The following is a 13,879-nucleotide window of genomic DNA, read 5'->3' on the forward strand; positions in this document are numbered from 1 at the left end:
CCACTACAAATTTAAAAGGAAATTTTTTGAAGTTTAAGTACTGCCATTACTAATACGAAATGAGGTTGGTTTTATGGTGGCATAGCCTTTCAATTAGTATCAAAAATTGTTGTGACTCAGTTGTTATTATAATTTTATTATTATTGATCATTCATTTTATCATATACAATGATATGGAAATTGTCATGTGCTTATATCGAAAAAATGAATAAAAGTTTCTTGTGTAATAGTGCTGTCGAACAAGTCTTAAGAACAAATATATAAACCAAACAAATTAAACTTTACATGATATAAATTTACAAAGTAATTATAAAATTATATATATATATATATATATATATATATATATATATATGTGTGTGTGTGTGTGTGTGTGTGTGTGTGTGTGTGTGTGTGTGTGTGTAGTTTTTGTTTTATGTTTCTTGTGCCTGTAGGGGTTATGTTGAACAACAAAGTTCTACTGCTTAAAATTCAGGTACAATATTAGTTTACCACATCGGATATTACATCATGTATTAAGAGACAATACACTGATACTGGCTCCTTATTCAGTGGTGAAGTACATTCACCATGATGCTCTGCTACTGAGCATTGGTATGGGAAAGAATAAAATGGGCCCCAAAAAAGTAATTCAAGAAGTACCTTTTCTTAGGATAACATTAGGATCTTTAATTGCCTTTTAGCCAAGAAAAATTGGAAAAGAATTTATACACAAAGTGCTGTTGATAGTATGCTCTTAAGTTTTCAAAACACCTTCCTTTATTATTTTAATACATCATTTCCTCTTGATACAAAAATTTCAAGCAATAACAATAGAAAGTCATGGGTAACAAAAGGAATCGAAATTTCTATTAAGAGGAACAGATTTCTACAATACAATTGCAAAAAATACAAAGTTACTCAAGATTTTCCTAACTTTTATAAAGCCTACAAAAAACTATCTTGGAGTTATTAGATAGGCAAAACTTTTATGGAATTACACTTTTATAAGTAACTCTTCAGATGGCTCTGAGCACTATGGGACTTAACATCTGAGGTCATCAGTCCCCAGAAACTCTTGAAACAAAATGAAACCATTATGGAAAGTAGTTCAACACCTGAAAAGAAGGATATTTCTCTATCACTTAAAGACTGTAAGGTCACAGATCCATAGACAGTTGTAAACAAATTCAATAAATACTTCACCTAACTAGCAAAAGATCTTATTCATGCTAACTACAAGTTACCGTACTCATGTTCCAGCCATATGTCAAACACCACTTCGATGTTTGTTTATGATACAAATCCAAATGAAATTATGAACATAATAAAATTGTTGAGCAATAAAATCGGTATTGGTATGATGAAGTACCTGACCCCATATTAAAAGCATGTGTTCCCCTCACTGTAAAGCCATTATTAACCATCTTCAACCATTCATTAACACCTGGCATACTTCCAGATGCTCTCAAAATAACTAAAGTCTCGACATTATTAAAGAAAGGTTCCCATGGTTTAGTATCCTTTGCCCATATTAAGTATCTTCTCAAAAATCTAAGAATTTTTTTATACCAGTCTTATAAATGATTAAATTATCATGTACCTATCAGCATTCAACAACATTACTTTAGAAAATCTATGTCCACACAAATAATAGTTTTTGAACTGTTGGAACATACATTAAAATTAATGAACCAACATAACATAGCTGCAAGTATCTTCTTAGATCTCTCTAAATCTTTCGATTTACTAAATCATAAAATACCACTTGATAAATTGGAAAGAAGATGAATGAGAAGTGTGACACATAGCTCAGTATGCTCTTACAGAACGGCAGACAGAAAGTATCACTCCAATACAATATTAATGTACAGAACAAATTCAGTAATAGGGTTTTCCTCTCAGATGAAAGATCAATAAAATTCAGTGTTCCACAGGGCTCTGCTCTAAGGTCATTATTTTTCCTCATTTATGTAGATGACCTTGTTGATCACATGAGCTCACAAAACTTTCCTGTTTGCTGGTGTTATAAGCATAGATCTAGTCCTAAAGACCTTCAGTCACTGTCTGATAACTCTATGAAAAGACTTTCTGAGTGGTTTAACAAAATTTTCCTATTTGTTAATAGTGGAAAAACTGTAAATATCAACTTCAATTAAATTCCCTCATCTGCCAGAAAACTATCCAAGTAAATTCAAATAATGATATAACTGAAAATGTAAATGTGACAAAAGTTTGGAGTCTCTGGGTTCAACAGAATTTAAAATAGGATATATGCATAAAAAGTTTATCAAAGATACTCTCATCATTGTGCTGCAGACTAAGAGTATTGAAATTTACTGTAAGTAAAGCCATTTAATGCACGTATCCTATGCACAGCTCCACTCCTTGCTCCACTATGGCATTATCTTCTGAGGAAATTCAACTCACAGTACAAACATCTTTAAACTATATAAAGAACACTGAGGATAATTTGTTGTCCCAAACAGAAAAAGTCCTGGAAATCTCACTTTATAAAACTTCATGTTCTAAACATCCCATGTGTGTTCATTCAAGAAAAATCCTATTCACCAGGGAATACCTCACAAGAACAGGAAAACTAATCCAATATAAAGATATACACACAAATTATATGACAGGAAAAGTGAATATCCACTAAATCTTTTCAAGGACATCTTCATGCCAAAAGACTGTAATTCACCTTGGTGTCATATTACACAGTAAGATTCTAGATCAAATAAAACTTGCTCCAGATCCAGAATTTAAAGACAAACTAAAGGCATTTCTAACAAAACACTGCTTCAGTTCAGTGCAAGAATTCCAGGAAATGAAAAATTAAAAAAAATGTAAATTGAGCTGCAAAACATAAAACTTCTGCTTCCTTTGGAAAATACTGTTAGTGAGTGTAGAAGAATTGTTGGCAAAATAGTAACCTATAATTCTACAGTATAAAGTATTTTTCTGTTACACATCAGAATTTTTTAATAACTTTATGTTATGAACACCATTTATTAGTAGTAAGTTTCATTGTCTCTTTATGCTCAATGGTTGGTTTCATATTTTGATTATTTTTCAATGTTATTCTCCTGTTGCATTTCCAGTGGACATTTTCATTATTCCTGTATTTCAGAATATACTTGTGTAAATTCTCGAGTGGCTGTCCGTATGCCTACTTATTTCTTAGTTGCTCATATTCATTGTTTGTATACTTTGTGTTTTACTATATTCATCAATAGTCAAGTTTACCCTCCCCCCCGCCCCCCATTAACCATGGACCTTGCCGTTGGTTGGGAGGCTTGCGTGCCTCAACAATACAGATACCCATACCGTAGGTGCAACATCAACAGAGGAGTATCTGTAGAGAGGCCAGACAAACGTGTGGTTCCTGATGAGGGGCAGCAGCCTTTTAAGTAGTTGCAGGGGCAACAGTCTGGATGATTGACTGATCTGACCTTGTAACACTAACCAAAATGGCCTTGCTGTTCTGGTACTGATAACGGCTGAAAGCAAGGGGAAACTACAGCCGTAATTTTTCCCGGGGGCATGCAGCTTTACTGTATGATTAAATGATGATGGCGTCCTCTTGGGTAAAATATTCCGGAGGTAAAATAGTCCCCCATTCGGATCTCCGGGCAGGGACTACTCAAGAGGACGTCGTTATCAGGTAAAAAAAATACTGGCGTTCTATGGATCAGAGCGTGGAATGTCAGATCCCTTAATCGGGCAGGTAGGTTAGAAATTTTAAAAAGGGAAATGGATAGGTAAAAGTTAGATATAGTGGGAATTAGTGAAGTTCGGTGGCAGGAGGAAAAAGACTTTTGGTCAGGTGACTACAGGGTTATAAATACAAAATCAAATAGGGGTAATACAGGAGTAGGTATAATAATGAATAAAAAAATAGGAGTGCGGGTAAGCTTCTACAAACAGCATAGTGAATGTATTATTGTGGCCAAGATAGACACGAAGCCCACGCCTATGACAGTACTACAAGTTTATATGCCAACTAGCTCTGCAGATGACAAAGAAATTGATGAAATGTACGATGAGATAAAAGAAATTATTCAGGTAGTGGAGGGAGACGAAAATTTTATAGTCATGGGTGACTGGAATCCGAGAGTAGGAAAAGGGAGAGAAGGAAACATAGTAGGTGAATATGGATTGGGGGTAAGAAATGAAAGAGGAACCCGCCTGGAAAAATTTTGCGCAGAGCATAAATTAATCATAGCTAACACTTGGTTCAAGAATCATGAAAGAAAGTTGTGTACATGGAAGAGCCCTGGAGATACTAGAAGGTATCAAATAGATTATATAATGGTAAGACAGAGATTTAGGATCCAGGTTTTAAATTGTAAGACATTTCCAGGGGCAGGTGTGGACTCTGGCGACAATCTATTGGTTATGAACTGTACATTAAAACTGAAGAAACTGCAAAAAGGTGGGAATTTAAGGAGATGGGATCTGGATAAACTGAAAGAAACAGAGGTTGTACAGAGTTTCAGGGAGAGCATAAGGGAACAATTGACAGGAATGGGGGAAAGAAATACAGTAGAAGAAGAATGGGTAGCTTTGAGGGATGAAACTGTGAAGGCAGCACAGGATGAAATAGGTAAATAGACGAGGGCTATTAGAAACGCTTGAGTAACAGAAGAAATATTGAATTTAATTGATGAAAGGAGAAAATATAAAAATGCAGTAAATGAAGCAAGCAAAAAGGAATACAGACGTCTCAAAAATGAGATAGACAGGAAGTGCAAAATGGCTAAGCAGGGATGGCAAGAGGACAAATGTAAGGATGTAGAGGCTTATCTCACTAGGGGTAAGATAGATACTGCCTACAGGAAAATTAAAGAGACCTTTGGAGATAAGAGAACCACTTGTATGAACATCAAGAGCTTAGATGGAAACCCAGTTCTAAGCAAAGAAGGGAAAGCAGAAAGGTGGAAGGAGTATATAGAGGGTCTATACAAGGGCGATGTACTTGAGGACAATATTATGGAAAGGGAAGAGGATGTAGATGAAAATGAAATGGGAGATATGATACTGCGTGAAGAGTTTGACAGAGCACTGAATGACCTGAGTCTAAATAAGTCCCCCGGAGTAGACAACATTCCTTTAGAACTACTGACGGCCTTGGGAGAGCCAGTCCTGACAAAACTCTACCAGCTGGTGAGCAAGATGTATGAGACAGGCGAAATTCCCCCAGACTTCAAGAAGAATATAATAATTCCAATCCCAAAGAAAGCAGGTGTTGACAGATGCGAAAATTAGCGAACTATCAGTATAATAAGCCACAGCTACAAAATACTAACGCGAATTCCTTACAGACAAATGGAAAAACTGATAGAAGCCGACCTTGGGGAAGATCAGTTTAGATTCCGTAGAAATGTTGGAACACGTGAGGCAATACTTACCCTACGACTTTTCTTGTTGTTGTTGTCTTCAGTCCTGAGACTGGTTTGATGCAGCTCTCCATGCTACTCTATCCTGCGCAAGCTGCTTCATCTCCCAGTACCTACTGCAACCTACATCCTTCTGAATCTGCTTAGTGTACTCATCTCTCGATCTCCCTCTACGATTTTTACTCTCCACGCTGCCCTCCAATGCTAAATTTGTGATCCCTTGATGCCTCAAAACATGTCCTACCAACCGATCCCTTCTTCTAGTCAACTTGTGCCACAAACTTCTCTTCTCCCCAATCCTATTCAATACCTCCTCATTAGATACGTGATCTATCCACCTTATCTTCAGTATTCTTCTGTAGCACCACATTTCGAAAGCTTCTATTCTCTTCTTGTCCAAACTAGTTATCGTCCATGTTTCACTTCCATACATGGCTACACTCCAAACAAATACTTTCAGAAACGACTTCCTGATACATAAATCTATATTCGATGTTAACAAATTTCTCTTCTTCAGAAACGCTTTCCTTGCCATTGCCAGTCTACATTTTATATCCTCTCTACTTCGACCATCATCAGTTATTTTACTTCCTAAATATCAAAACTCCTTTACTACTTTAAGTGTCTCATTTCCTAATCTAATTCCCTCAGCATCACCCGATTTAATTTGACTACATTCCATTATCCTCGTTTTGCTTTTGTTAATGTTCATCTTATATCCTCCTTTCAAGACCCTGTCCATTCCGTTCAACTGCTCTTCCAAGTCCTTTGCCGTCTCTGACAGAATTACAATGTCATCGGCGAACCTCAAGGTTTTTACTTCGTCTCCATGAATTTTAATACCTACTCCAAATTTTTCTTTTGTTTCCTTTACTGCTTGCTCAATATACAGATTGAATAACATCGGGGAGAGGCTACAACCCTGTCTCACTCCTTTCCCAACCACTGCTTCCCTTTCATGCCCCTCGACTCTTATTACTGCCATCTGGTTTCTGTACAAATTATAAATAGCCTTTCGCTCCCTGTATTTTACCCCTGCCACCTTTAGAATTTGAAAAAGAGTATTCCAGTCAACATTGTCAAAAGCTTTCTCTAAGTCTACAAATGCTAGAAACGTAGGTTTGCCTTTTCTTAATCTTTCTTCTAAGATAAGTCGTAAGGTCAGTATTGCCTCACGTGTTCCAACATTTCGACGGAATCCAAACTGATCCTCCCCGAGGTCTGCATCTACCAGTTTTTCCATTCGTCTGTAAAGAATTCGCGTTAGTATTTTGCAGCCGTGGCTTATTAAACTGATAGTTCGGTAATTTTCACATCTGTCAGCACCTGCTTTCTTTGGGATTGGAATTATTATATTCTTCTTGAAGTCTGAGGGTATTTCGCCTGTCTGATACATCTTGCTCACCAGCTGGTAGAGTTTTGTCATGACTGGCTCTCCCAAGGCCGTCAGTAGTTCTAAAGGAATGTTGTCTACTCCGGGGGCCTTGTTTCGACTCAGGTCTTTCAGTGCTCTGTCAAACTCTTCACGCAGTATCGTATCTCCCATTTCGTCTTCATCTACATCCTCTTCTATTTCCATAATATTGTCCTCAAGTACATCGCCCTTGTATAAACCTTCTATATACTCCTTCCACGTTTCTGCCTTCCCTTCTTTGCTTAGAACTGGGCTGCCATCTGAGCTCTTGATATTCATACACGTGGTTCTCTTCTCTCCAAAGGTCTCTTTAATTTTCCTGTAGGCAGTATCTATCTTACCCCTAGTGAGATAAGCTTCTACATCCTTACATTTGTCCTCTAGCCATCCCTGTTTAGCCATTTTGCACTTCCTGTCGATCTCATTTTTCAGACGTTTGTATTCCTTTTTGCCTGCTTCATTTACTGCATTTTTATATTTTCTCCTTTCATCAATTAAATTCAATATTTCTTCTGTTACCCAAGGATTTTTAGCAGCCCTCGTCTTTGTACCTACTTTATCCTCTGCTGCCTTCACTACTACATCCCTCAGAGCTACCCATTCTTCTTCTACTGTACTTCTTTCCCCTATTCCTGTCAATTGTTCCCTTATGCTCTCTCTGAAACTCTGTACAACCTCTGGTTCTTTCAGTTTATCCAGGTCCCATCTCCTTAATTTCCCACATTTTTGCAGTTTCTTCAGTTTTAATCTACAGGTCATAACCAATAGATTGTGGTCAGAGTCCACATCTGCCCCTGGAAATGTCTTACAACTTAAAACCTGGTTCCTAAATCTCTGTCTTACCATTATATAATCTATCTGATACCTTTTAGTATCTCCAGGGTTCTTCCACGTATACAACCTTCTTTCATGATTCTTAAACCAAGTGTTAGCTATGATTAAGTTGTGCTCCTTGCAAAATTCTACTAGGCGGCTTCCTCTTTCATTTCTTAGCCCCAATCCATATTCACCTACTATGTTTCCTTCTCTCCCTTTTCCTACACTCGAATTCCAGTCACCCATTACTATTAAATTTTCGTCTCCCTTCACTATCTGAATAATTTCTTTTATTTCATCGTACATTTCTTCAATTTCTTCATCATCTGCAGAGCTAGTTGGCATATAAACTTGTACTACTGTAGTAGGTGTGGGCTTCGTATCTATCTTGACCACAATAATGCGTTCACTATGCTGTTTGTAGTAGCTTACCCGCATTCCTATTTTCCTATTCATTATTAAACCTACTCCTGCATTACCCCTATTTGATTTTGTGTTTATAACCCTGTAGTCACCTGACCAGAAGTCTTGTTCCTCCTGCCACCGAACTTCACTAATTCCCACTATATCTAACTTTAACCTATCCATTTCCCTTTTTAAATTTTCTAACCTACCTGCCCGATTAAGGGATCTGACATTCCACGCTCCGATCCGTAGAACGCCAGTTTTCTTTCTCCTGATAACGACATCCTCCTGAGTAGTCCCCGCCCGGAGATCCGAATGGGGGACTATTTTACCTCCGGAATATTTTACCCAAGAGGATGCCATCATCATTTAATCATACAGTAAAGCTGCATGTCCTCGGGAAAAATTACGGCTGTAGTTTCCCCTTGCTTTCAGCCGTTCGCAGTACCATTACAGCAAGGCCGTTTTGGTTAATATTGCAAGGCCAGATCAGTCAATCATCCAGACTGTTACCCCTGCAACTACTGAAAAGGCTGCTGCCCCTCTTCAGGAACCACACGTTTGTCTGGCCTCTCAACAGATACCCCTCCGTTGTGGTTGCACCTACGGTACGGCCATCTGTATCGCTGAGGCACGCAAGCCTCCCCACCAACCGCAAGGTCCATGGTTCATGGGGGGAAGCGACTTTTCTTAGAAGAAAGATTAAGGAAAGGCAAACCTACGTTTCTAGCATTTGTAGACTTAGAGAAAGCTTTTGACAATGTTGACTGGAATACTCTCTTTCAATTTCTGAAGGTGGCAGGGGTAAACTACAGGGAGCGAAAGGCTGTTTACAATTTGTATAGAAAGCAGATGGCAGTTATAAGAGTCGAGGGGCATGAAAGGGAAGCAATGGTTGGGAAGGAAGTGAGACATGGTTGTAGCCTATCCCCAATGTCATTCAATCTGTATATTGAGCAAGCAATAAAGGAACCAAAAGAAATGTTAGTAGTCGTTATTAAAATCCATGGAGAAGAAATAGAAACTTTGAGATTCACAGATGACATTGTAATTCTGTCAGAGATAGCAAAGGACTTGGAAGAGCAGCTGAACGGAATGGACAGTGTCTTGAAAGGAGGATATAAGATGACCGTCAGCAAAAGCAAAACGAGGATAATTGAATGTAGTCGAATTAAGCCGGGTGATGCTGAGGGAATTAGATTTGGAAATGAGACAGTTAAAGTAGTAAAGGAGTTTTGCTATTTGGGGAGCAAAATAACTGATGATGGTCGAAGTAGAGAGTATATGAAATGTGGACTGGTAATGGCAAGGAAAGCGTTTCTGAAGAAGAGAAATTTGTTAACATCGAGTATAGATTGAAATGTCAGGAAGTCGTTTCTGAAAGTATTAGTATGGAGTGTAGCCATGTATGGAAGTGAAACGTGGACGACAAATAGTTTAGACTACAAGAGAATAGAACCTTTCGAAATGTGGTGCTACGGAAGAATGCTGAAGATTAGATGGGTAGATCACATAAGTAATGAGAAGGTATTGAATAGAATTGGGGAGAAGAGGAGCTTGTGGCACAATTTGACTAGAAGAAGGGATCGGTTGGTAGGTCATGCTCTGAGACATCGAGAGATCACCAATTTAGCACTGGAGGGCAGCGTGGAGGGTAAAAATCGTAGAGGGAGACCAAGAGATGAATACCCTAAGCAGATTCAGAAGGATGTAGGGTGCAGTAGGTACTGGGAGATGAAGAAGCTTGCACAGGATAGAGTAGCATGGAGAGCTGCATCAAACCAGTCTCAGGACTGAAGACCACAACAACAACAACAGTCAAGTTTATATAAATTTTCGAGCGACAATCCATTATCTGCTTATTTCTTAGTTGCTCATATTCGTATGTTTGTATACTCGGTGTGTTGCTACATTCACCAATCAGCAATTTTCTGATTCCATTCCCTGTTTTTTTTTTTTTTTTTTAGATAGAACAGTGTTCTGAAACTTCATATTTCTTAATGAAAAATGAGTTTTCCTATATCGTAAGTACTTTTTGTATAATATCTGATCCACAGGATAAATAAAAAATAGAAATTCTAAATATTTAGCACATACGCATCAATAGCTGTGCATTTGTGCCTACCTCCCTCCTGGAATCTTAAGTATAGAATTTTTATTCATTACACTTCTAGAAGTGATTTCCTTAATTCCAGTAAACCTTTCATTTAGCGAGCTGTAACACTATGTAGTTAGTAGTATGACAAGTCTCATAACTGGTCAAACCATAATATCAATAATGAAAATTTTTGTGAGTTTTGCCGTCGCTCGTCGGATAAATTTCTGAGCGTGCCTCTGGCTGAACATCTAATTACACTCATCCCTCTTATGTAGAGGATGTGTTTAGCCTTTACGATGTCTCAGAACTTTGAGTGTTGTTTACATATTCGAAGATCTGGAACTGTTAGGAGGAGGACAAGATAATATTTGTCAACCTCGGTCAAGATAGGCGAAAAGTGTCATCGCTGCCATATTGAAAGTCTGTGGCTTGTGTGCTGACTGGAAAATTGTGCAGAAATCGTGGGAGTGGAGAGTTTTATCGTAATGTGTCATTATTTTACTAACAGTTTACTCAGAGACGAATTCATTCGTTTGTAAACATTACTTTAGTGTTCTCGTTCGGACCTTCATCGAGTCACGCTAGGGCGGTGAAGTAAATGAAATAGGTCATTCAGATTACATACGAAGTGTCATCTGAGTAATTGTAAGGGCTGCAGACGTTGTTAAATGATGTTTTCCGGTTACAGTCTATCTGCGTAACAGTTTGTTTTGGTTATGGCTGATATTCGTTGTTGCTCTACAGGCAGCTTTAATGCCAATTAATGGTCTACAAGAACTGCTGTTGAAAAGTGATGAATTTATCAAAAAGGATGTTTATATTATTTTGATGATACACAGCCAGAGCGCAGAAACTGAAGAATGGCTGCAACATTCGACCCATACGATAGATCAAGGTACGTTATTTAAAACCACACACCTTTAAGTATTTCGAAATGCAACTTGTGTATTATTCCTTTAATGCAGTTATAGATGCATGGCATTTCACAATAGGGAGCTACTGAACTCACGTAATATACTTGTGTTTTATGTAAGACGACGGATTTGTAAATGTTGTAAAGGCGTTCCAACAAATTCCCTAATTCGGAAATACTATGGCAGTAGTTACCGATAATTTAATTTCTTAAACTGTTATGATTCCTCGCCACTTTCATTTCAAATGTAACTTAATGTAAATATGAACATCATCTCGTGAATAGCTGGTCGTCTGTAAGTAATACACGGCTCTTTTAGAATTTGATGGAAGCACGCCAGAAAATAAACATTGAAATTGTTTGTTTGTTTACAGCTTTAAGGCCTATACACAACACACATTTCAGCTAACCCAATTATTTTCACAGTACAGGATATTGGCAGTGCGTTTTTCATGATTTTTAAACTTATAGTTGCAGGATTGTGATGCATCACAGTCCTTATATTGCACACTTTGAAAGAAGATCTGATACACACCAAATTTTCAATGAAAACACTTGCCATTTAAAAGTAAAGAACATAAGTCTGCTGAGATCATTTTGTTATTAACAACACACTTGATGGTAGTTAAACACCCATGTGTTTATTTAAAAATATATATGCTACAGCTGACAGTCAAGACCATGCTGAAGAAATGACTTAAACACAATGGTGTCCCAAAAAATACTGCCCAACTATTCCTCAATTTTCTCAAACCCCATACTGGGTAACTTGGTGTGCAATCAAGCCTAATGCAAATCTGGTAAACACTAATCCCCCATACTAGCAGAAATGTGCCATTGGTTGTTCTGAGCCTGTATTGATAATGATCATGTCTAACAATAGAAGTGAAGTGTTATGTCTAAAAGAAAGATAATGATAGTTTTTAAATGTCCTCAGCAGTGTTCTCTACTAGTTGCAATTATTTGTGGATGATCTGATTTAGTTTTGTCTTATTTTATTTTTATTTATTTGTAATTTTCTATCCAGTATACACAGCAGGGGATATACCAAACACAGGTTTGGATCAGATTAGGTAAGGGTTTAGGAGGGAGTTTTTGATGACCTTTTCAGTGGATCAATCCCACCATTAACCACAGCAGCTTGAGGAAACCATGGGTAATATAAGTCAGGATGGCCAGACAGAGGTTAAAGACTTTCTCCTCCCAAATCTGAGTCCAGTGCTGTAACACAGCTTCACCTCACTGGATATTTTATTGGGAAAGAAAAGTGTAAAGTTAATTAGGAACATGTTGATTGGATCATTTGAAGTATTTTTTTATTGATGTGATGTGGAATGAATCAGTTTACAGGATATTTGTGCACAATTAGTGTTAATATTAATGAATGGATAATTTCTTTAGTCCTACTTGTGCAACTACACTTAGAAGCTATTTTTTCACAGGCAACCAGTTTTTAAATAGAAATTCATTCATGAAATAAAAGAAATCGTCCAGGAGAAATGATTGTAAGTTAGATCTTATGTTAATGGGCAAATGATCAAATATTTTGTTGCTGACTATTGATCTTCTTTTTGAGCCACTAACAGCTTTAATAATGGGTAATAAGGATTTCGCTGTTATTCTCAAATTGTGATGGATTATTTATGATGAATTCATTAGTGAATATATGTATTGTGAAGACATTGTAAAATGTCATGATGACCATGGGCGAATACCACATATTGTTCTTATTCCTCAGTTTTGTGCTATCAGTACTTTCTTTCTAAGTTATAAGTTACCTCAAAAAATAATTCCATAATATACTATTCAGTGTAAACATGCAAAATATGTTAGAAGATTGAGTTGTGTGTTTCCAAGACTAACAGTTATAAGGAAAAGAGCAAAAGTAACTGGGCTAAATTGTCTGAGAAGCTGAGTAATAGGGTAATAAGCTTTTTTTTCATTTCAAGTTTTCATCAGTGTGTACATCCAAAAATTTGGAGCATTCTGGTACACTATTTACTTATTTATTCGTGTTCTATATCAATTGTTGGTAAGCTCTATTAGTTGTGCATATAAAGCGTCATACATATCTAAAGCTACAATTAGTAGCAATTTCTTAGAATAATTTTTTTCTAGTCAGTTGTGCATCCACTTTTCAAAACAAAATTTCATTAAAAATAGTCAGCAAAAACTGTTACCTTTGATACAGCCTCTGTTACATGTCTTCCCAGATGGTAGGCCTACTGTGCTGAAGCATTTTTGAAGATTGAGAGGGATGCCAGTATTCTGCCTAATTGCTGCAAAGGATATGACAGTGTTTTTGAAAGTAATTGAAAATTTTTGTTTTTTTACACTCCTGTTGGAACATAATTGCACTTTTGAATTTGTTATTATTTACTTATTAAATTAGTAACACTGAATTTTTGCCTCGTGCATATCTAATTGTTACATGAAAGGATACAGTAATTGTTCATTTTTACCTGCGCATGCTACAGTTAATATTGCTCCCGTAAGTGATGGAGATGTTTCAAGCCAGTGTGGCAAATGATGTCAAGTGTAGTAATGTAAAATCTTACAACTGGTTAATAAACAGGACTGACACAAAAGTACAGAGAAAGGAAAAAATAATTTCTAACAGACACATAGTGTCATTTTCTGTAATGAAACAATATGTAGAAAAATATCTGATTAACAGCAATTTGTTCATGTTGTGTATAGTGTTCCTTTCTTTTAATAGTCAATATCATGTGTGATTTTGAATTATGTCAGGCATTTCCAAAGTATTCAAATGTCAGTATTTTATTTGCAACATGTACAAATGCAAAACTTGCTATGCTATATCACTGTGCTTTCCACATCATGTTTCATGTGTT

At 36.9% G+C, this 13,879-nt stretch overlaps 1 protein-coding gene across 3 annotated transcripts in view; it reads left to right on the forward strand.

Moving 5' to 3' along the window:
- The first annotated feature begins 10,357 nt into the window (after nucleotides 1-10,357).
- LOC126297493 (adapter molecule Crk) overlaps nucleotides 10,358-13,879 on the forward strand; it is a 31,796-nt gene continuing 28,274 nt past the window's right edge. Inside the window, exons 1-2 of one of the 3 annotated variants that reach the window (XM_049988372.1) lie at nucleotides 10,443-10,756; nucleotides 10,856-11,006. In XM_049988372.1, coding sequence (XP_049844329.1) covers nucleotides 10,972-11,006 — 35 coding nt within the window. In that variant the 5' untranslated portion in view covers nucleotides 10,443-10,756; nucleotides 10,856-10,971. Of the gene's footprint in view, nucleotides 11,007-13,237; nucleotides 13,333-13,879 lie in introns of all 3 variants that reach the window. The other 2 variants (XM_049988374.1, XM_049988373.1) reach the window with 2 other exon arrangements.

Source organism: Schistocerca gregaria, chromosome X, assembly GCF_023897955.1.
Source record: "Schistocerca gregaria isolate iqSchGreg1 chromosome X, iqSchGreg1.2, whole genome shotgun sequence".
NCBI classification, from domain to species: Eukaryota; Metazoa; Arthropoda; class Insecta; order Orthoptera; family Acrididae; genus Schistocerca; species Schistocerca gregaria.